The sequence below is a fragment of the Hemitrygon akajei genome, chromosome 10 (genome assembly GCF_048418815.1).
Source record: "Hemitrygon akajei chromosome 10, sHemAka1.3, whole genome shotgun sequence".
NCBI lineage: Eukaryota > Metazoa > Chordata > Chondrichthyes > Myliobatiformes > Dasyatidae > Hemitrygon > Hemitrygon akajei.
This window is the reverse complement of record NC_133133.1, coordinates 165,658,606-165,683,515: the sequence shown is the minus strand read 5'-3', so window position 1 is coordinate 165,683,515 and position 24,910 is coordinate 165,658,606. Positions and strand designations below refer to the sequence as shown.

General features: G+C 39.2%; 1 protein-coding gene across 3 annotated transcripts in view; it reads right to left on the bottom strand.

Moving 5' to 3' along the window:
• mettl25 (methyltransferase like 25) overlaps positions 1 to 24,910 on the bottom strand; it is a 90,983-nt gene that overhangs the window by 33,626 nt on the left and 32,447 nt on the right. For all 3 annotated transcript variants that reach the window (XR_012100638.1, XM_073059625.1, XM_073059626.1), the window contains exons 4-5: positions 20,182 to 20,814; positions 18,521 to 18,674 (exon numbers count right to left, since the gene is read on the bottom strand). Coding sequence is in view for 2 of the 3 variants with exons in the window: in XM_073059625.1 (XP_072915726.1) it covers positions 18,521 to 18,674; positions 20,182 to 20,814 (787 nt within the window). In the remaining variant the exon portion in view is untranslated. The remainder of the gene's footprint in view (positions 1 to 18,520; positions 18,675 to 20,181; positions 20,815 to 24,910) is intronic.

Here is a 24,910-nt window from a genome sequence, read left to right as displayed (position 1 = left end):
TCACACAGTGGGTGAAGAATATCTGGAACAAGTTCCCAGAGGATTTAGTGGAGGCAGATAAAACAACAATATTTAAAAGTATTTGGTACTTTGATAGAAAAAGCACAGAGGTTTAAAGGCCTAACGTGGGCAAATGGGATTAGTGTAGATACACATCACAGCCAGCAGAGATGAGGTGTGCCAAAAGGCTCTGTTTCTGTGCTGCACGAAAGGCAAAATTAGCTACAAAATCCTTCATTCAAAGGGAAACTGACATTAATTGTTCAGGGATTATCAAGAAATATGTACTGGTGCTTTTTTTAATTTGGAGCTTGCTATTGCATTTATCTTTTAAAACTCACATATTCCAGCTCTGGATTTGACTTGGGAAAGAAAAGAATGAAACATGTGGGGAAGTAAACATAAAGGTTAAGAAAACCTAAAGTTTATCCCTAAACTTTCCCTCTATTATCTTATTTTACAATAATATCGCAATTCCCCTGCTGTTCCTGGTCTAAGAAAGATAAATCTTTTATCAACATGCAATCAGTTGGAAACTACATACATCTATGTGAACTCAGGATCTGTACAACGGCATTGCCTACATAGATCAATCACTCAGGGTTAAACTGATATTGGTTACCAGTGTAAAACAAGTGCTATGGCATTGATCACTGCTTGTTAATTATTTTCATGATACTTCCTTCCATTGGCCATTGTGGACACAATGTCCCCCCCCCGTTCCTCTGCAACCGGGGATTACAATGGATAGTCACATCTCTAGATCTGCAGAGCTTTAGTGATCAAAGATAAACCCATCGTCTTGGGTTTAAATTCTAACAACTCATTTTACAACATAATTTTGGAAGAAAATTGGAAATAAATACATTTGACCAGTGGGATTATATATTTAATCCATGGCTCCCACAAAACAGCAGTTCTACATCAAAAGAAAAATGTGAAGTCACTTATAACTGTATACTCTATTATGCATATATCCTAGGTGTTACTATCTCAGAGGACCTGTCCTCGACCCATCACATCAATGTATTTGCAAAGAAAACATGACAATGCCTTTACTTCCTTAGGAGTCTGCGGAGATTACGCATGACATCAAAAACCTTGACAAACTTCTATAGATGTGTGGTGGAAAGTGTATTGACTGGCTGCGTCACAGCCTGGTATGGGGACACCACTGCCTTCGAGTGTAAAATCCTACAGAAGGTGATGGATTCGGCACAGTACATCCTGGGTAAAGTTCTCCCAACCATTGAGCACATCTACATGTAGGAAAACAGCATACATCATCACCACCCAAGCCATGCTCTTTTCTCACTGTTGCTGTCTGGTAGAAGGTCCACGTGCCTCAGGACTCACACCACCAGGTTCAGAAACAATTATTACTCCTCAACCATCAGGCTATTGAACAAAAGAGGATAACTACACTCATCTGTTGAGATGTTCCACAACCAACGATCGCACTTTAAGGACTCTTTATCTCGTTAATTCATACACTTGTAATTTATTGCAATTTATTTATATTTGTATTTGCACAGTTAGTTGTCTTCTGTACTCTACTTGATCTTTCATTGATCCTGTTTATAATTGCTATTCTCTAGATTTGTTGAATATGCCCACAAAGAAAGAATCTCAGGGTTGTTTGTAGTGACATGTATGTACTCTGATAATAAATTTTAGTTTGTACTTTATATTCTAAACTGCGTTATATGACTTTGCTGTGAAACACAAGTTCCCTTGAATATATGATGAAGATTAAGTCTTACTTTTTCTTGTAACAAATATATTTCAATAGAGATGCACACTTCAACACGTTGAAATGATAATGCTCATTGTGCAGACAACAACCATTTACATATATTAAAACGTTCAAAGAACAGATACCAAAGACAAATTACTGCATATTCTGAAGGCTTCTCACAGGAAAAGAAAAATGATAGAGGCCAAAAAACTTGCAGAAAGACACCTACAGGGAGAAGGAATTGGCCAAACAGTTGCCAGAGAAATCAAACAAAGTTGAATACAAACCAGAACTGACCAAGGATCATACACAGCTGCAAGTGAGGTAGTAGTCCAAGACTTATGCAAGTATATCATTAAATCCAGTTGCTAGCTGGGATTAGGTTCGAACAAAAGCCAAATTCAAACTATGGGAAGTAATATGAGAGGATAGGAAAGTATTTATGCAGCTGAATCCACAAGACTAGAATCATGTTGTTTTCTCTGTGCTTTAATTATAACAAAGAATTCTTTGGAGGTAATAGGGATAATGTGAAAATGGTGACTCTATGATATAGTACTGTGCAGAAAATGATCAATGGATCCATAGTTATGGAACAATATTTAACTTCTGTCAGCACATGATCTTTTACATATTTGTAAATTATATAAGAATAATCAAAATGATGTGGTTGTAATAATAATTGCAATAAAGATGGTTATAAATATTAGGGATTAATGTAAATACTCCCAAAAATATACAGGTCTTGTCATGAAATAATGCCACAATAGTATTGCATTGGTGAGTTTTGGCCTGACAACATTTATGATGAAAGCTAGACAAGGGAAAGATAAAAGATATTGATACTAGCTCCTTTATAACAGCAAATCATTGTAAACTTTGGGTGGCTAGGTGGAAATAAATCTCTAGCAAAGGAGGTGCAAGGCATTCGTTCCCTCTGCTAACCTGCAGGTTACCCTTGGGCAAGGTGTAACACCTGCTTATCCCCCCCGCCCCCCACCAATCAGGGTCATATGAGCCATGGGAGCAGGTGATGCATGTCACAAGTCCTGGTTATGCGACTACTGACACCAGGCAGACAATCTCTGAAGGGTGTTGATAATGGCTGGGGTCAACTGTCTTGAGAAGACACTGTACAGAAGAAGATAATGGCAAACCATTCCTGTAGAAAATTTGCCAAGAACAATCATGGCCATGGAAGGACCATGATCGTCCACGTCATATGACATGTCACAACGATGATGATAAATTGTCAACCTGCAATCACAATCCTTCCAAGCTTGCTGAATAAAGGGAAGCAATGTGGAAAATCTCTTCAGACTGCTTCTCTATCAATTAGCAGTTTCAAATAAAGATCACAATTTTAAACTTAGAGCACCCATACAAATTCCAACTGCTCACTTATCTCTCTGCTGTTTGTGTCATCTAGTGGCCAGTTGTCGACAGGAAACACCAATGAACTTCAGAATAATCCATGTATAAAAATGGTTTGGAGAAGTTTCTCAGAGATGTTATCAATGTGCCAGCTAGGTTTCTTTTTATTGTTTCTACAAACAGGTAACTGATGCAATTTATCATCACCATGACAGTAGATTTAGTAAAATCTTGCATTAGACAATCACATTTCCCTTACCAAAACGATTAAGCATGCTCCGTGAAATAAAATAGTAAAAATAGAATCAGATCAGGTTTAATATCACCAGCATATGTTGTAAAATTTGTTAACTTTGCGGCAGTAGTACAATGAAATACATGATAAATATAAGAAAACAACTGAATTACAGTAATTATATACATATATGTATATTAAATAGTAAGTTAAAATAAGTAGTGCAAGAACAGAAATTTTAAATATTAGTAGAGATACTAGGACTTGATGTTTCAATCCCAATGGTAAAGTCAGCACTCTCGATGTTGGCAGTAGGCTTGGAGTGGTGACGAGGGGGGTAGCTACTTCATCGGGGTCATCAGGTGGGCACCCTCCTTCTTTGACGTTTCGTTGATAAGCCCACGACGTCTCCAGAGGGCTCAACAGTGCTACCTGGCGTCCCAGATACACCCCCCTCAGTTCCATACCCTCCGTCTTCATCTTGCAGCCCAGTTGTTGTCTTTCATTTTAATCCAAATCCAATTGCTGCTTTCCTCTGCTGCATTTGACAAGGACTTGATTGCTTGTTGGAGGGAGACACCCCTCACCCCCATCTTCTTCAATAGACTGGTCGTAGATGTAGCAACAAATCCCCTGCATCCCACTTCTACAGGGAAAATCTTGGACTTCCAGCCATTTTGAGCAGCTTCAGTTGCCAGTTCAGAGTACTTGGTCTTTTTGCTCTCATAAGTTTCTTCAACGCCATCTTCCCATGGTACTGTCAATTCCACAACATATGCCAGCTTGGCTGTTGTGGACCACAGGACTACGTCTGGCCAGAGTGTTGTAGCCGCTATGTCTGGGGAAACACAAGCTTTTTCTCCAAGTCCATGTCCATTTTCCAATCCCGAGCTACCTGCAGAATGCTTATATCCTTTGATGTTACTTGGTGCTCTGGAGGTTGGCCTGCTGGTACAAATCGTGTAATGTGGATATTTCCCGCCGATGTTTGTGGGAGAGCATTTACGGTGGTTTGCCTCTGTTCCAAGATTGATGCCAGCTGTCTGAGAACTTGGTTATGCCACCAAGTATACCGCCCCTGGCTGAGGCTCATGGAGCATCCTGTTAAAATGTGCCTTAGTGATCAAGGTGCCTGACAAAGAGAGCAAGTGGGGTCTTCTCCTCACCTCTGGTTCAGGTTCTGAGGTGTTGTTAGGAGGTCATAAGTGGCTCTGCTGACAAAACTTAGCTGAGATCCCTCCATCTCCCAGATGTCACGCCAACTGAATTTCCCCTTTTCCAGGCTCTCCCAATTAGTCCATTGGCCCTGCTTGGCCATTGAGACGGCTCTGGCGTGTCGCTCTGCCTCCTCCTGTCTCCTCACCTCCTCCACCATGAGCCGTCTCTTCTGCACTGATGTTGCCTTGTGCCATTGAGGAGCCTTTGGGATGAGCCTGAGACTGGCTCTCCCATGTTGGACTTGACCAACCACATCCCTGAAGTGAAGAGCAGACCTAGCAATCTGAACGGCTTCAGATGGGGTCCACTTCCTCCCCGTTGCCACACAGGGGGCCGCTGTTCGAATAACAGTATCTTCAAATTCAGTGAGGGTAATAACCAACCTTGCTTTGGTGCATTTGTATTCTTCCACAAGACTTGTAATTCGTAATTCCAATTTGCCGTTCCCATACAGTCCAACAGGACTTAAGCATCGTGGAAGTCCAAGCCACTGTCTCACATGTGTGCTGATCACTCTTTCGAGCTTTTCCACCTTGTTGAAGGGGATTTCATACACTGTTAAAGGCCACATGAGTCTTGGGAGTATGCCGAACTGGAAGCACCACAGCTTGAGTTTTCCTGGCAGCAAGGTCTTGTTGATGTGAGCTATGTACGTGATGGTATCCTTTTTGAGTTGTTTAAACTGCTCGGTGCCCTTGAGCTTAGCATCATACGATTGACCCAAGCTCTTCACTGGCATTTCTGACACAGTTGGGACAGGTGTTCCATCAATATGAAATCTTTGATCCATGAGTTGACCTTTGACAATAGAGATGCTTCTGCACTTGCTGGGCTTGATCTTCATCCTCGCCCATGTGATGTTTTGACGAAGCTTTTGCAGAAGTCTCTTGGTGCAGGGGACAGTTGTTGTCAGTATTGATGCAGCATTCATGGTTCTATGTCTATTTAGAAATCTAATGGCAAATCTAAGGGGAAGAAGCTGTTCCCGAATCACTGAGCGTGTGCCTTCAGGCTCCTGTACCTCCTTCCTGATGGTAATATTGAGAAGAAAGCATGTCCTGGGTGGCTCTTGAAGATGTCCTTGAAGAGTATCTTTGCACTTCTGTTGCAAAATCATTAAAAATGATTAGAATATTGCCTAAAATGTTATCCCTTGTTGGTACTGTGTGCAACAGTTAGTCTACATTAAAAAAAAATTCAAGCAGAATAATCTTCTACTGCCTGGTCCCAAGAAACTGTCCAAGAAGTAAAATAAGGTGATACCATGGCAGAAGTACTTGTACCTTACATGGAATTTAATTTTGAAGGCAGAGGCTCATATGCTATTGCTAATTATTATATACAAGAGAAAATCTGCAAATGCTGGAAATCCAAGCAACACACACAAAATGCTGGAGGAACCCAGTAGGCCAGACAGCATCTATGGAAAAGAGTACAGTCAAACGTCAACTGTACTTTCCATAGATGCTGCCTGACCTGCTGAGTTCCTCCAGCATTTTGTGTGTGTTGCTGATTATTACATAATGTGTTTAGCACCACCAACTGGTATTGAGTTTCAAGGCAATTATGACTTAGTACTATGTTGGTATTTGTGGAATTTAACTGTGTACAGATAGGCTGGTGTATTTCCTATATTACTACAATAATATACTATCAGCTGTAAAACAATTTGAGATGTCTTGAGGTCCCACCAGTTCCTTCTTTCCTTTATTAAGACGTATTCAACATTCTACCTAGAGACAATGTAACAGTGATGCATCAAAATCATCTGCTAGGTCTATTAAAAAAAAAATGACCTCAGAAATGTCACGGTAGTGCAGCATGCAGGAGGTTAGCCTACTGGTTGACTCATATGTCAGGCAAGCTCTCTCAGGAGAGATCACACATCAAGCAGTAATTCATCTTCTCACGAGTTGAGAAGGAGAAGTTGACGAATCACCCTATATTTTTGCAGGTGTCTTATAAGGACAGTCCCCTGGAATACAGAAACAGAAGACATTGAGTAGAAAACACTGACAGACATGAAGGGTTCCAGGAAGAAAAGTATATAGAAACAGCAAATATGTCAGGAACAGAATCAGAATCAGGTTTAATATCACCAGTATATGACAGGAAATTTGTTGTCTTTGCAGAAGCAGTACAATGCAATACATAATAATAGAAAAAATGTGAATTACAGTAAATGTGTATGTGTGTGTATGTATACATACATGTATACATACCTGTATACATGTTAAATAAGCAGTGCAAAAAATACAAATAAAAAATGAGTTAGAGTTCATGAATTCAATGTCCATTCATAAATGAGATGACAGAGAGGAAGAAGTTGTTCCTGAAACATTGAGTGTGTGTCTTCAGGCTTCTATATGTCCTTCCTGATGGTAGCAATCAGAACAAGGTATGTCCTGGGTGATTGGGGTCCTTAATAACGGACGCCGCCTTTTAGAGGCATTGCTCCTTGAAGACGTCCTGGATACTATGAACGCTAGCACCTATGACAGAGTTGACTAAGTTTACACTTACTGCAGCTAATTTCGATCCTCTGCAGTCTCCCCACTCCCTGATACCAGACAGCAACTGATTAATAACGATGTTTTCAATGTCAGGCATCTGTTCAAAATGATTTTTGGTGCCCAGCATCTATGTTGTCATCAAAATAGCTAAGCAGCCTAGCCCATGAAAAAAAAAATGTCCCAGACAGCATTCTAGGAAACAGACTGCACAATTTTTAATTAACGCTATGAAGGGTCCCAAATAAAGATGAGAGATTGAACATTATGATTGCAGTTGAAGTATTCAACACAAATTCCTTAAAAATTCAACAAAAAACATATGTTAAAATATTCACATTAAGGGACCACAATATTCATAAATAAAATTAGTTTATTTTTGGATAAGATAGTTTGTTGATTAGTAGAAATTATACCATGAAAAGCTCATATCTACCTCATTACAAAATCATTATATCATCAGAGCATTTTATAGTAGGAATTCACATAGCTTAAATTTGTGTCAGCTCAAATAAATGGGTGACACATAGTAGGTAGCACAATGCTTTACAGAATAGGCGACCGGGATTCAATTTCCACCACTGCCTATAAGGAGTTTGTATGTTCTCCCCATGACCACGTGGGTTTCCTTCAGGTGCTCCGGTTTCTTCTCACAGTCTGAAGACATACCAGTTGGTAAGGTAATTGGTTATTGTAAGCTGTCTCGTGATTAGGCTGGGATTAAATTGGGGGATTGCTGGGTGGCATGGCTCAAAGGGCTCAAAAGGCCTATTCTGTGCTGTATGTCAATAGTAAAAAAAATTCTTTTCATCCAGCTAGAAAATACTGCAGAGAAGATAGACTGTTGAGGTGAACCATCGACTGCAACTTCATGATTTTCATGTTGAGCTATGAATGCATGGAAATAAAAAAATTGCTGTTGTTTCCACAGAGTAAGATGGTGAAAGGTAAGTAGTTTCCCTGTCTTTACAGCTGCAGAATCCAGGCCAAAGCTAATACATTTATATAAAAAAATATATATATCCTTATCCCCGAGGATTGTTGTTTCCCACTAGTGTTCCTGTTTCAATTTTTATTTCTGGATCTACACCAGGGGAGGAAATGGACTTTTAAAACTTCCTGCTCCATGTGAGGCATTTCTTCTCCAGTACTCAAATGTCAATCCAACATATCGGGAATATATTAAAAATCGACCTTTTAGATTAATTCACCAGTAGGAAACTTGAAGCCACAACATTGAATGTTTGTGTAGCATAGTACAATGAATTCCTGTGTCATCATCAGAAATGGTGAAAATGTAAGCATTTTATGGAAAAGGCATATAACTATTCTAAAATTACAAACGTACTCACATCAATCGTGCAGGAATTTGCAGCATCAGTGAGCTTTAGGAGTGGTTTTAATTAAGTCATATGCCTGAGTAATTTGAATGATGTTTCAGTGTATTAACTGTAACAGTTATTTTCTCTTCCAAAATACCATCGCTGCAGACTAGATCAATCAAGTGACAGCCACTTAGCCTCGTTGCAGGCTGTCTGCAAAACAGATAAAGGTTTGGTTCGGGCAATATCCAGGACAGTGATTTTCAAAGATTCAAGGTGAACATGCAGTATAGAACCCTGAGATTCATCTTCCCACAGACAACCACAAAACAAAGAAAACCATGGAACCCCTTCAAACAAAAACATCAAATCCCCAATGTGTGAAAAATGCAACAAATCACGCAAACATAAAAAAAAAGAGAAAAACGCAGAATCTAAAACATCGACCCAAAAAGTAATCGAAAGCATCCAGCTACATTCAGTTTAGCTCAGTTCAATTCAATCTAGCACTGTGCTGTACATCAACTTCAGGCTGCAGAGCCATTCTGTCCCAATCAAAATTGCACAAAACAGCAACAAAACAGGAGAAACCGGAAACCAGGAGCACATCATAACATGAACTACAGAGTCCAACCCACAAAGCGCATCGATTAAACCTCGCTCGAGACACAGAACTCATTTTGACTTGTTTTAACCTATAATCTAACATTGTGAAGATTCATCGATAGTTTGCCACTCTTGCTTTGTGCCACGAGTGTAAGCTACCGTTAGAATTTGAATCAAATGTTCACTTCAGGCAGTGAAACAGCAGTCCAGCCATGACACACAGTACAACATCACAGAGGGGAGCTAGTGTGCAGAAGTAACCCAAGCCAAAGTAAGCAAATAAATTTTTATTAATGTACTTCATAAGAAAATTAGACCTGAAAAATTGTCTAACAAAAACAGAAAATAAATCATTTGCAACATTGTCTTTGGTGAAAGAGACCTATTAAGAAATTTAGAGTCTGTTCTGGTCAGTTTTTGGACTTCGTGATACTTGCAACTCCCATGAGTGGCCCTAAATCTCTTATAATTTTTGCTTACTTTTACTACCCAATCTTTACAGTATCCAAAGTGGAAGGGGAATAAGAAGGTGAGAGGCTATAATAATATATTCTTTCTTATACAATCGGATGTCCTGGACTTATTTCCACTGGGCATGATAAACTTATTATTATTTAATTATTTAGGGGTTTATATTGCTATATTTCTTCACTATTCTTGGTTGGTGTGGCTGTAACGAAACCCAATTTCCCTCGGGATCAATAAAGTACGTCTGTCTGTCTGTTATAATTCTCACGCATGCTCTTTTGTGCACTGCTCCCGCATCCTGAATGGCAGAAAAGGCAGCATTTTATTAGGGCACAATCTAAAGTCCCAATTCGAAGGGTCTCGGCCCGAAACGTTGACTGCTCATTTCAACGGATGCTGCCCAACCTGCTGAGTTCATCCAGCTTGTTTGTACATGTTAAAGTCCCAATTATGCGGCTCTATATTTTAGTCAGCAGATGAAAATACAATACAGTTAACTATAAGAGTTACCTTAATTAAAAATTGGCTATTGCTTTAAAATAAAAGTAGCAGAAGTTCCTGAATCATTAATTGTCAAAGCAACAAAAACCTTTGAACAACACTTTGTCTTAAACAGTCCAAGACATGGTCTAGTTTTCAAGCTGGCTGGCCTAGTTTTTAACTTTTCCTCAGCAGGGCTTACCAAATGTCCTGAAAAAGATGAGACTTTATTATTTTGCGTCAAATTTGACTCATGGCTTCTTTTCTCCATGGAATTGGCAGGTAATTAAATCAGCTACTTCCCATAGCCAGGTATGAGACCCTTGAGAGATGCTTTTACAAAGCTCTCAAGTATTTGACAATCCATCGTACAAAATAAAAATGGAAAATGCTACAAGCACACAGGTTGGCAGAAAAACAGTTAACATTTAAAGTCAGGGACCCTGAAAGTCCATCTCACAGTCTTGAAATGTTTACTGCTTCCCTTCCCACAGATATTTGCCCAATATGCTGAGTGCTTTCAGCAATTCCTGTTGCATCTATGGCTCTCCTGATTTCCATGGTATGAATGATTTTGGATAAAAATCCATAATCTGAGAAGATTTAGACAGACATTTTGCACATTCTGTGATCCACATCCATATACACTGCAATCTAAAAACTTAAATTTGAAATCTTATTTTAATATCAATTCCCTCAACAAGATTATCACCCAATTCCCCTCAATCTTGTCACAAACTTTCATGCCTACAATTACGAATAACACAAACTAGTAACAAAGCAGTTATTTTCTCCAATCTTCACTTCCTTGAGTTTGTCAGGTAATTTATTCTGAAAACTAAAAGCTGCTCATAAGCATTTTCCATGGACTTATAATGCTGAGGCTCTCAGGAAATAATCAGCCTATTACTGAGAAAAAATACAATTTTGCAACATCCACCTGGGAGTCACATATAATTCTTCAGTAATAATACCACTAAGTATCACAACAAACTTTAACAAGGCTCATAAAGCACCACATTTAACTGATAATCAGTACCGGCTGATGTTGGCAAGTCTGGCCGCAAAGAAAAGTGGGGAAATATCTGATTGACTGTTCATTAATGATTTATATTTTATTCACCAGAGGCTACTGGAAAGTGAATTAACAGCTCTCATTTACCTCTTGGAAAACTTTCATGAGCTATTCAAGTTTATGACGCCGCTGGTTTGCAGCCTGTCACCTTCTGTTCTTTGTAGCTCCCCACTGATTTAGAGTTAATTAGTAATTGTGCCTTTTTTTAAAGAAAGAAACAGATGTGTTTACTGACTATCTGACTCGATGGAAGATATGAGTGACATATTTGTTTTAAATTGGTTATCTCATCTTTATTTGATTAGAGACAAACTGAGCCTAAAATGTACATGGAACCTTAAACAAAAGGTTTTCCTACATTAATGTGATGATTTAAGGATTTTCTGGTGAACAGATAGCTGTTATAATAGCTCAGTGCATAAATGCACGAGTCTGTGGAATTCAGCTGCATAATTTAGTGTTGATGCTAGGTAATCCCAGAGTGCAGCTATAAATCTTAGCAATAAACAGCTTTATCTTTTCATGACCTCATCATTTTGGTCGTCAGGAACGACTCGTCAAAATCATCTAAGTTATTTCACAGTATACTTTATAAACAGGACAGAGTGGAATAAAATAATTAAATAATTATTAAGCTTACTTTTTACACCAGAAGCAAAACGACAGGCGTCAGTCTCTCACATCATCTACAGATGAATATGACCTATATTCATGTGAAGGCAAAATATATGACTTCTTTTACAACCTTGATGAACTTGTAAGAATCCTAAACTTCACAGATAATATTTCTAAGCATTCCATATATCAATAGCATGTAACAGAGTGTGGTGGAGGGGCGTGAGTTCCATTCAGGGAGGGAGGAATCCACACAACCACATAAGAATGAAAGGGGGGAAATGTACAGCAAAAACTTAGTCATAGAGCATTACAGCACAGAATTAAGCCCTTCAGCCCATCTACTCCATGCTAAACTGACCCACCCAGACTCATTTATTGGTGAGTTAGAGTCCACCAAGGGTCTCTAGTTCTAATCTTAGGACCCAGATATCAGGTCAGGTACCTGATTCTTGGAACCCAGAATTATTAATTCCTATCCTATCCCCTGAGCTCTTGATTGTTGCATGGGCCCTTGTTGTTGATTAATTTTATTTCCCCACATTGCACAGAAGAAGGAAAAAATCAGGGAAGATTATAATGAAAGGAAAACAGGCTCAATGAGCCAGATGGCCTACCTCTGCTCCTGTTTCTTATATTCTAGTTCTTACGAACTCCAAGGGTAGTCATAGCTAAAGGGTGGTAGTGGGAACGAGCTCCCACTGCTAAACATGCTCTTCATGGCGTGCGTCTCAAACAGCCTCTAACAACCAAGTCCAACTCCTGGCCTTCACGTGTGGCATAGTTCTTATGCCCGGCAGAGCTGTTCTCACTGACAGGAGGAGGGGCAAAGGTAGGCCACTGGCACCTTAAAACCAGCTGCTCCGGGCAGATGGGACTCGTTAACCACGGATGGTAGCTCATCTAGGAGAGGGAAAGCTCTGATTTCAAACCTCTGCTGCCTTACGGCTATACCCGCTCACAGGAAAGGCTTTGGGAGTAAACCCCGAGCAAAAATCCGGAGTCGGAGTCCCGAAGGCGGCTGACTGCTGTACCCAGCACCGGCACGGCAACTCCTGCGATGCTGCTGACACCAAACTGTATCGACTTCCGTCGTTCCTTTGGATCCCACATCAGCATGGGAGAGGGGGTCCCACTGCATGGGCAACAGATGGATCTCCATATCAACTCTGCCCTGGCTTGCGCCCTGGAGAAGCCACTCCCAGTGACTACAAGAGGCGTAGTACCCATGGTCGACCACGACTGACGGAGGCCATGGAGTTCTTATGAAAGGATGTTTTAGATTTTCTGAAACTTAATTACAGTAAGGAATATGGTAGTAATGTGACTGAGGAACAACAATGATCATATGTTGATGAAGTCAAAATGTGAGCAGTTTCAAGTTCCTGGTTATCAACATCTCTAAAGATCCTTCCTGGGCCCAACGTATCGAGGCAAATTCAAAGAAAGCACAACAGCGGGTATATTACATCAGGAATTTGAGAAGAATTGGTAAGTCACCAAAGACTTGCAAATTTCTACTGTGGAGAGCCTTCTGACTGCATCATTAAGCACACTCATCACCCATGAGATGCCCTCTTCTCATTGCTACCACCGGGGACAGGAGCTGAAGACACACACTCTCAGATTTAGGAACTAATAATCTATATGCTTTGGACCATGGAGATAGTGTGCAGCAGAATCAAAAGTCTGCATCTTTTATAGGATAGAATTGATAACTGTGGAGTAAATACAAAGACTTTTAAAAATTGATTCATGGCATGGGGTCACTGGTTGCAAAGCCAGAATTTATTTCTCTTCCTCAATTACCTTTCAAAGTTCAAAAAGTTGAAAGTACATTTATTATCAAAATATGCATACATTATACATATTTTGAGATCTGTCTCCTTACAGGCAGCCACAAAACAAAGAAACCCATAAGAACCCATTAAAAAAAATAAGATCACCAAACACCCAATGTGCAGAGAGAGAAAAAAACAACAAATCTTACGAACTATAGTGCTCATGTCCTTGGAGTGATGGTCATGAGCTGCCATTTTAAATGCTACTGTTCTTCTGATGAGGTACTCTCCAGAGGGAGAAAATTCCAAGTTTTGACACCGAGTCATAAGGAAGGAACACGATGATTTGGAGATCATGCACATTAATTCTGAAATACCTGCTGCCCTTGTTCTGGTGAAGGTTATATAATTTGGTGCTGTCAAAAGGTAAGTAACTGTGGGAAATCTGGTAGACAGTCCATCCAGTAACCCTGCGCAACAGCAAAATGTGCATTATCATTCCAAGAACAACTTTGTTCTGGATGTGAAAGTGAAGAATACTTAATCATGCTCTTGACTTGTGACCCATATTAATAACGTGAACCACTGACTGGAGGACTTGCAGCCTCTAACTGTTCTTATGACCACACCATTCATGATTTCATTTGAGTTTCAGGTCTCTGGTGACTATGAAATATTGATGATAGGCACTCAGTAATGGTAATTTCATGAATATCAAGGATAGATGATAAGACTTTATCTTATTGAAGATGGTGACTGCTCAACGTAAGTGGTGAGGATGTCACATATCACTGCAAATAACCCCATCTACAGGAATTGAATAAAAATGGAACTGGAGGAATCATAGTGGAAAGGATAAATGAGATGGCAGGTGTGTTATGTGAAATGATTTTGGTGAAGAAATCAATCTCTATTTTCTTCTAATGCAAATCAAGAATGAAGAAACTGCAGAGAGCAGATGAATCTGTATAATGAAGCAGATGTAAGATGATAGAAACTGTATCTGTGAACAACTTCAAATGTTATCCTGTCAGGCTTACTATCTGTGGACAGGGAAACTAATATGCAGAGATAAGCTGAAGAAAATGAGTCTGGAAAAATATGAATTGTTGTGGAGGTGGATTAATTTAGATGCAGGTTGAAAATGTTAAAAGAAGGAAATCTTCACCATTCTCTCTTGTTCAAAAGTAATTCCAACTTTATATTATCATCATAATCTTCCCACATTAACTAAAGGATCAGCTTCTTTTCATTATTAGAATCAGAACACTAATTGTCCATTTAATTGCCACATTGCTCTTCCTGTTTCATCATCATCATCATCATCATGATGTGCCATGTCATATGACATTGGTGATCATGGTCCCAGGACCATGATTGCTTTTGGCAAATTTTTCTACTGAAGTGGTTTGCCATTGCCTTCTTCTAGGCAGTGACTTTACATGATAGGTGACCGCAGCCATTAACAACACGCTTCAGGGATTGTCTGCCTGCCGTCAGTGGTCGTATAACCAGGAGCAGCTGCTCATATGACCATCCATCAGCTGCTCCTATGACTTCACATGACCCTGATCAGGGGAGGGGGCCTAAGCGGGTGCTATCCCCTTGCCTAAGGGTGACCTGTAGCTCATTACATCTCGTTTGTAGAGACTTATCTCCACCCTGCCACCCAACTTCTTGTTTAGTATTCTTTAAAATTTGCTGGATTGTATTGCGAAGAAACACTCCCAAGAATAGTATTGGCATTTATTTGAGATCCCATTGAAGATTATTCTATGACAATACTGTTATTACTAGAATATAAATACATCATTATTAGAGAATAGGTATAATTAATACCTGAGGCAACACAAACAAGAGATTGTAAAATTCAGTTACCACAAATATATGTTGATTTTTGAAAGTGACACGTTAAAGCCAGACAGAAACGTACACCAAAATGAACAACTGTCATGTTAAATATCAGCTTACTGTCAGATCCAATTCTCCATTACTGATGCAACTTGGCAACATGCAAAATATAAATCAAGTGGGAGGTGCTTGGTTTTAAATATATTATTAAGATCTTGCTGATTACTTCATTGAATTTTTTGGATTTCAGATTTCAGTTCTGACTGGCCTTCCGAATAAAATTGATTTTAAAGGTCTGGCAGCCCTTATATGTGCACTGAATTTCTTTAAGTTGCTTGAAACGTGAAAAGCATGCATGATTCTGAATGCATAAAATGTGTGCCCTGTTATGAATTCAGGTGGCTGAGAAGTAATAATGAATTACGAGTCTTAAATGAAATTATTTATATACAAATCATTCAGGGGACCTTGTAAAAATAATACAACACCTTTGAGAATTCTAATGATATGCAAAATTATAAAAACTCAAATGCAAAATTCATATTCAGGAAAACTAATTTATTTTTAAATTTCCAAGTAGTGTGACTGTAATAATACCTAGTGTCTCAAGGAAAGTCAATTAAAATGGAATTAACAGTAGACTGAGAAATTCATCATCATTCAACTTATCAAAAAAAGCAATTAATTTTCAAGCCTTAAAGATTAGTTTTATTTTTCTTTAAAAGATAAATGCATATGGTTTCAATTAAATGAATTATATGAATATTTTTATTCCAAGGAAATGGAATGGGTCTATTAATTTTTAGACATCATCAACATTTTCACCCCTTTTGTTAAAATAACTTCATACTGTTTCCATACACAGCACAATGTATTTTTTGCTGCTACTAGCATTATTGATAATGGTACTGAGTTTGCTATCAGCTGTGAGCCATCTGTGTGTTCCATTGACCTACAGAATAAGTTCAAACTTAACCTTGCAAACTTAACCATTTACAAATTGCATGTCTGAGCTGCAGCAATCCTCAATTAGCTGGACAAAGCATGATGGTAGGACTTTGCATGACTCAATGCAAACAAGTTGGGGATGGAGGCTGAAGACAAGCCCTGCCCAGTCTAACAGTTAAGAAAAACCTTCAAAAGCTATGCCACACTTTGTCAATGCTAGATAGTCAAAACTATGAATCTTTCTAAATTTCTCTGTCATTCAAAATATTCATAATTGATCTGTTAAAACAGTAAACTCAAGTAAGTCAAAAGGATGCCTGTTATTTAACATCTACCAAGGTTTTTGCCATTAAATTCAATAGAGTTCTTCCAGAACCTGGTCTAATCTGCAGTAGTTTTCCTGGGCAGATTACCCAGCATAATGCTGGAGACTTTCTGCAACGTTGTCAATATATTGCCAGCAGAAGCCATCTAGTGGTGTTCCACAGGGGTTGATTAGTTGGGTCTACTACTTTTCATATTATATGCTAATTATCTAGATGACAGGATCTATTTATTTATTTATTTGTTTGTTTGTTTTAGAGATACAACACGGAACAGACATTTCTGGCCTAACAAGCTGCACCGCCCAGCAACCCACCTATTTAATGCCAGCCTAATCACATGGCAATTTACAGCGACCAATTAACCTACTAACTGGTACGCCTTTGGACTTTGGGCGGAAACCAGAGCACCCGGAGGAAACACATACTTGTCTCGGAGAGAACGTACAAACTCTATACAGATGGCGCTAGAACTGACCCCTGAGCTCAACGCTCCGAGTTGTAATTGATAGCTTTGTGGATGTTATAACAATGCCTAGAAAGGCAGGTGGTGTTGAGGAAGCATGGGGAAGGACTTGGACAGATTAGGAGAATGAGCAAGGAAGCAGCACATAGAATCCAGATTTCCCTACAATGTATTCCATCTGCCACTTTGGTAGAAGGAAGTGAATTCAGAAATCAGGGGTGCCAAGGGACTCGGGAGTCCTCGTGCAGGATTCCCTCAAGGAGAACTTACAGGTTGAGTCTGTTGTAAATCAGAATCAGGTTTAATATCACTGACATATGTCGTGAAATTCAGCGGCAGCAGTACAATGCAATACATGATAAATATAGAAAAATAAATATATAACAGTAAGTATATATACATATATTAAATAGTTAAATTAAAAAAACAGTAGTGCAAAAACAGAAATAATAAAAATAATAATAATAATAATAATAATAATAATAATAATAATAATAATAATAATAATAATAATAATAATAAAAAAGTGGGGTAGTGTTCATGGATTCAATGTCCATTTAGAAATCACCTGGCAGAGGGACCATAAGGCAAAGATTCTATTTTTTTGACTAGGGGCTCCCAACCTTTTTTATGCCATGGATCAATACCATTATGCAATGCAATGTTAGCATTCATTTCCAGAGGACTGAAATATAAGAGCAAGAATATATTGCTGAGGCCTGATAAGATCACATATGGAGCACTGTGAGCTGTTTTGGGGCCACTTCTTCAAGAAAGGATGTGCTGGCACTGGAGAGGGTCCAGAGGAAGTTTATGAGAATGATTCTGGGAATGCAAGGGTTAACATATGAGGAGCGTTTGATATCGCTGGGCCTGTATCTGCTGAAGTTTCGAAGAATGAGGGGGGATCTCTTTGAAACTCACCAAATATTGAAAGGTCTCGATAGAGTGGATATGGAGAGGATGATTCCAATAGTGGGAAAGTCTAGGACCAGAGGACACAGCCTCAGAACAGAAAGATATACCTTTAGAACAGAGATGAGGGAATTTCTTCAGCCAGAGGGTAGTGAATCTGTTGAATTTATTGCCACACACACTGCGGAGGCCAAGTCATTGGGTATATTTAAAACAGAGATTATTAATCAAAGGTTATGAGGAGAAGGCAGGAGAATGGAGTTGAGATGAAAATACAATAGCCTTGATCGTTTGGAAGAGCAGACTCGATGGGCCAAATGACCTAATACTGCTCCTATTTCTTATGGTTTTAAGAGTCTTAAAAGCAGCCGGCACATTTAGAATTTCATGAATTGTACCTTAAATAAATTGAATCTGTGTCACTGCTACAGATATATGCCAAGAGTTCTGAGCAGATCTACTGTTCTTCTCTGCAAGATATGGCCCATAGTAACTTCCACAATACACTGCACACTCATTGTGTATAGCAGTTTCCAGTTCCAGTACTCTAGTGACACATCACATCGTCAATTTTGCTTAACATTACTTTGTTTACCTTGGCTGCGATCCGAAAATTCAAACTCTTCTGAGACCAGGTGGTAGCAGCAGCCAACACTGCAAACAGCTTTGAGCTCTGGTTTAGTAATAAAGATGCGTAAAGTATTTGAAGCAAGGTCACCACAGGTATGCAGACCAACGACGATAGAATCCTGGAAAGTAGGGAACGGAGCCCTTGTTACATTTATGTGACAGATCACAGACAAGACCATTAGCACAAGAGGCCCAAGAAGTTTGACAGCATAAATGAAATACATAAAATGCTATTTTTACAACCTTTTGTGCTGAATGGAGTTCAATAGAGGCTGATGTTGTAGTACAAATGATGATTCTGCTTTGTTACTTTCTATACGTAGAATTTTCATAAGGCAAAGATTCTTTTTTTTAAAAGAGCAAGAATTCTATACCTTTTTTATGCCATGGACCAATATACCATTAAGCAAGAGGGAACCCCTATTTTACAAGCAGTTAAGCTGGTTTATCATCATGGATGATGGAGATCGACCATATGCCCTTATAGTTCTCTAGTTAACATTCGTCTTGATGTGTGTCGTTGAAGTAATAGGAACCTTGTCATTTAACTTTTCAAGCTTGAATACACAGAATCAGGTGAAACCAGGGTAACTGATTTCATAAATGCTCATCATAAAACTTCATGGATTGTATAAATCAACAATACAGCATGTTTTGTATTTAATATTTGAGTAATGTAAACAAATTGTTTGTTTAAGCATTCCTTGTTTACATAATTCATTATGGATTATATGTAAGAAATAGGGGAATAGCATAGGTCGTTAGTCATACGCTGCGTGCCTCACTAAAAAACAAAGTACATACGTTTCTTCCCAGGGTCCCCATGTTCTTCTTTCGATTAGTTTTGTAGTTGCAAAACATAACACAGCACACAAATCATTCAACATGTGAGCCACAGAAGTGGAATCAGCCAAGGCGTATCCAACAGGAAAATAATTTTTATATTGCAATACGTGAGAATGTCACGCTTGGCGGCACAAAAATATCAGCGCCGGATTCTGGAGCGAAGGTTCCCAAGTTTGAATCCAAGTCGGGTTGAGCATTGAGCTAGCAACTCGGCCTCGTAAAAACAAGAACAGCTTGCTACAGAAACACCGTCAAAAGACGGTGCCCCAATAACTCCACTGCCAGTTCAGGGCTATTCTTCAAAAGAAACGTGAGAATGAAATTAAATGCCATTTATTCTAATGCTGGGGAGCATTGAATATATAAAATGCATTCAATATCACCTTTTAGTGGAACTCATTTTTGAATTCCAAATTTGCATCAATTAAGTCAAGCTGACAACCTGCCACCTTGTGGCAGCAAAAAATAAGCCTCTAATTTCAAATATGTTTCCCTTTAAAACAGGGAAACATATAATAACATAAGTTTGAAAATAAATTGTACCCCACAACCATATTTTTGACTTTTATACTATACAGGGACCACAATATTTGTGCTAGGGAATGGATCACTATTGTGTTCCTTATAGATAAATCCACTTATTTTGCTCCTTTTACTACTAAAAGGGGTCAAGGTTCAAGCCACCTTGCTGTCCAAGTGTGAAAGGACAATCCACTACATCATACAGACAATCTCCTCTTTAGTATACACCTCAAGACATTATACTCACGTCCGCCTCACCTTGATGTCAGAAGTGATGTCGTGTAATTCTGTTGTGGAAGTAACATGCAATGTTATTGGAGAATACAGATTGGCCTGTTTTACTCGCTTTGCTTTAGCCTCCAAGCTTGCAGATTTACGCCTCTCTTTCTCTTTTTCATCCAGGCATTTCCTTTGCCTCACTTGTGGACTCAGTTCCACAACGTCAGTCGATAGAAGTCCCAGAAAAGCATTCTCAGAGTCGTAAAATTTGTCTGATCTGGCAGCCTCTGCAGATGTTTCTACAATGTTTTTCTCATATATCTCAGAGTCTACAAGAGTGGTGGAAACAGGAGACTGTACAAGTGACTGTTCATGCGTAGACTGAGGTTCAGTAGTATCCTCCTCTTGCCCAATATAACCAGCCGGTTCCTTGATTTTGGTAAAATTTTCCATATTATTCATATGCTTTTCTTTTGGATGTTCTGGTTTAGAGTCTTGGGTATCGGGCTTTGATTGACGCTGATAAACTTTCCAATATCTTTCTAATTTCCGGTTCCTCTCATTTGCCCCAATTGTGTTGGTAGTGGATGAATCAATGCCGTATACACTTAGCCCATATTGCATGGACAAGTAGGAACTCAAATATCCCTTTCCTGATCCGATATCAATCACCTAGAGTGAATCAAAAGAAAATATTACAAACATTAATACAATTTACAGCAAAATAATTCGAATCTATAACACCCAAAGGTAAACTGATTTTGAATGTAGTCTAAACATTATTCAGAATGAATAATATTTCCCTTTTTTATTGCCCATATTGCACACGAAGGAATAGTATAACCAGTGTTTTAAATACAGATCATTACCCCCGAAGTGTGAAAACTGGAAATCCAAAACAGAAAATGTTGTAAAAACTGCCCTTCCTTTCATGTCTACAAGAATTATGCTAAAACAGCAGTCCAGATACTACTGAAGTAAGATAAACTATTATTAGCTCTGGGACAGCCATATCAGCAAACGTATGCACTATCAACATGGCTGTGATACTTAACCTTCCCCAAACACCAAGCTGATTTAAACTAATGTGCTTTGACAAAGAAAGATTAAGTGGTGTCGTGATTATAAGAATACTAAAATCAGCACAATCAACCACTGCCTGCACTCTCTTACAAAATCAATAGAATTTTTATCAATCACCTCAAGGTGATCACAATGTTACAGAGAAAATAATATGAAATAAAACACTTGGAGCACCCAATTGGTAGAGCGGGGAATTCCCAACCTTTTTCATGCCATGGACTAATTGGTATTAACTAAAGGGTCTGTGGACCCCAGTTTGGGAACCCCTGTGGTAGAGTATTTCCCTTCTTTGTCCTAAATATCAATGAATATTAGTGTAAACATCAATGTAATGTATACAATTTGATTTGTTCTCCCTGTATATGAGATAGCAAATGTCCCTGCTGCCATACAGTCCCAGAACTCAGGTTCAAACCTGAGCTCAGCTGCCATTTGTGTGATAATTCCTTGTAACTGTGTGCATTTCCTCTAGTTGCCATGACTTCCGAAAATATCTCAATGACAGGGAGAGGTTAACTGGCTACTGTAAATTGTCTTTAGACCATAAGACATAGGAACAGAATTAGGCCAATCGGCCCATTGAGTCTGCTCCACCATTCCATCAAGGCTGATTTATTACCCCTCTCACCCCCAATCTGCTGCCTGGTCCCCGCACCCTGTTATGCTTTGACTAATCAAGAATCTATTAACCCCTGCCTTAAATATGCCCACGACTTGGCCTCCACAGCTGCCCGTGGCAACAAGTTCCAGTCGATAGGTTAACTGGCTAGTGTAAATTGCTTTTAGACCATAAGACCATCAGACATAGGAACAGAATTAGACCATTCGGCCCACTGAATTTGCTGCTCATGGCATGCTTATTTATTTATTTATTGATTGAGATACAGTGTGGAATAGACCCTTCCAGACCTTCGAGCTGCACTGCCCAGAAGGCCCACAATTTAATCCTAGCCTAATCACGGGACAATTTTCAATGATCAATTAACCTATCAACCTATCGACCAGTACGTCTTTGGACTGTGGGAGGAAACCAGAGTACCCGGAGGAAACCCATGTAGTCACAGGGAGAACATACAAACTCCTTAGTGGCAGCAGCAGGAATTGAACCCAGATCCCTGGTACTGTAAAGTGTTGTGCTAACCACTACGCTACCATGCCGGCCGTTTACTATCCTTCTCAACCCCATTCACCTGCCTTCTTCCCGTAATCATTGACACTTAGACTAATCAAGAATCTATCAACCGCTCCTAAATATACTCAACCACTTGGCCTCCACAGCCATCTGTCACAATGAATTCTATAGATTCACCACCCTCTGGCTAAAGAAATTCCTCATCTCTGTTCTAAATGGATGTTCCTCTATTCTGAGGCTGTGCCCTCTAGTCCTAGATTCCCCACACTACAGGAAACATCCTCTCCACATCCACTCTACCTAGGCCTTTCAATATTCAATAGGTTACTGTAAAATCCGACCTCATTCTTCTAAACTCCACCAAGTATAGGCCAGAGTTCCTGATACATTAACCCTTTTATTCACAGAATCATTCTTACGAAACACCTCTGGACTCTCTCCAATGCCAGTACATTGTTTCTCAGATAAGGGGCCTAAAATTGTTCACAATACTCCAAGTGTGGTCTAACCAATCCCTTATAAAGCCTCAGCATTACATCCTTGTCTTTACTTTCCAGTCCTCTCAAAATGAATGTTAACGTTGCATTTGCCTTCCTTACCAACAACTCAAACTACAAGTTAACCTTTAGTGAATCCTGCATGTGGATTCCCAAGTCACTTGGTGCCTCTGATTTATGAATTTTCTACCTATTTAGAAAATAGTCTATGCCTTTATTCCTTCTACCAAAGTGCAATACCATACAATTCCCTACACTATACCCCATCTGCCACTTCTTGGCCCATTTTCCTAATCTGTTTAAGTCCTTCTGCGGACTCACTACATCCTCAACACTACCTGCCCCTCCATCTATCTTCATGTCAGCTCTAAACTTGGCCAAAAAGCCATCAATTCCATACCATGGGCACTTATTTTGTTTAGCAGCCTCCTGTGTGGCACTTTTTGAAGGCCTTCTTAAAATAAAAATAAACAACATCCATTGACTCTCCTTTGTCTATTCTGCCTCTTATATTCTTAAGAATTCCAACAGACTTGTCAGCCAAAATTTCCCCTTAAGAAAACCGTGCTGACTTTAGCCCATTTTATCATGTGCCTCCAAGTACCCCAAAGCCTCATCTTTAATAACGGATTCCAACATCTTCCCAACCACTGAAATCATTCTAGTTGGCCTATAATTTTCTTTTCTTCTTCCCACTCCCCTTCGTAAAGAGTGGAGTGACACTTGCAGTTTCCCAGTCCATTTAGTGTAAGTAAATAGGAATGAAAGGAAGTTAATGGACATGTGATGATGAGGTAGACGAAAACAGTGACAGCAGCATAGATGAATGGACTCCTACTGTGTCATAAGAAAAGTTGAAAACATACAATTGCAATATGTTGGATTATAAACTCAAGAAAGTCCACAAATACTGGAAATCCAAAGCAACACACATAAGATGCTGGAAGAACTCAGACAGCACCTATGGAAAACAGTAAACCGTCGACATTTTGGACCGAGACCCTTCTTCAGGACTGAGAAGGAAGGGGGAAGATGACAGAATAAAAAGATGGGAGGAGGGGAAAGAGGCTAGCTGGAAAGTGAAAAGTGAAGCCGGGTGAGTTAGGAAAGGTCAAAGGTAGGAGAAGATAGAATTTGATAGGAGAGGAGAATGGACAATAGGATAAAGGGAAGGAGGAGGGGACACGGGGGAAGTAATAGTCAGGTGAGAAGTAAAAGGTCAGAGTGGGGAACAGAGGAAGCTGGGGTGATAAATATGTTCACCGGAAGGAGTAATCGATATTCATGCCATCAGGGTGGAGGTTACCCAAATGAAATATAAGGTGTTGCTCCTTCACCATCTTGGCACAAGAGAAGGCCATGGATTGACACGTCGGAATGGGAATGGGAATTGGTATCACACTGTTTAGCCACCTGGAAATCCCACTTGTGGAGGAGGGTGCAGAGGTGCTTGACGAAGCTGATTATAAGTTAGATCCCTGGTTATGTTTGCACAACAACTCGGGACTGTTTACATATGCTGTTAACAAAACACATTGACTAGGTGGTTATGTGCAGCTTTTTGAATAAACTGAACATATATATTTAAATTACCTTTAGATTAGATTCGCTTCTGCCTTTAAACTCATATAAACTTAGAAACAGAATGCATAGTTGAGCAGAAAATGTAAATTTCTAACTGAAAAAGTATTTACTCTGTAAAAATTGCATTACTATATATATGTGTTTTCTCTATAAACAAATTAAATGTATGAGGCAATTACAGAACAACAGTGAATGAGTTTTTTTTGCTTAAAAATTTAGAATCATAGAGAAAGAGTACAAAAAAGCTGTGAATACATGTATTAGAGCACATTAGGTAACCTGCATAAAATCTTCTGCTTCAGCTATCCCTCACAGCTGAGGATAACTTCTGTCCACTTCATTTCTGAGCAAAGGAAGATGCTTTTGCATGAATCCTTTTAACATGAGGTGGATTTTGTACCACAACCACCATACAGACTACAGAGACAGGTCTTCAACCAGTAAAAAGGTCAGAAATGTCTCAAGACTAGAC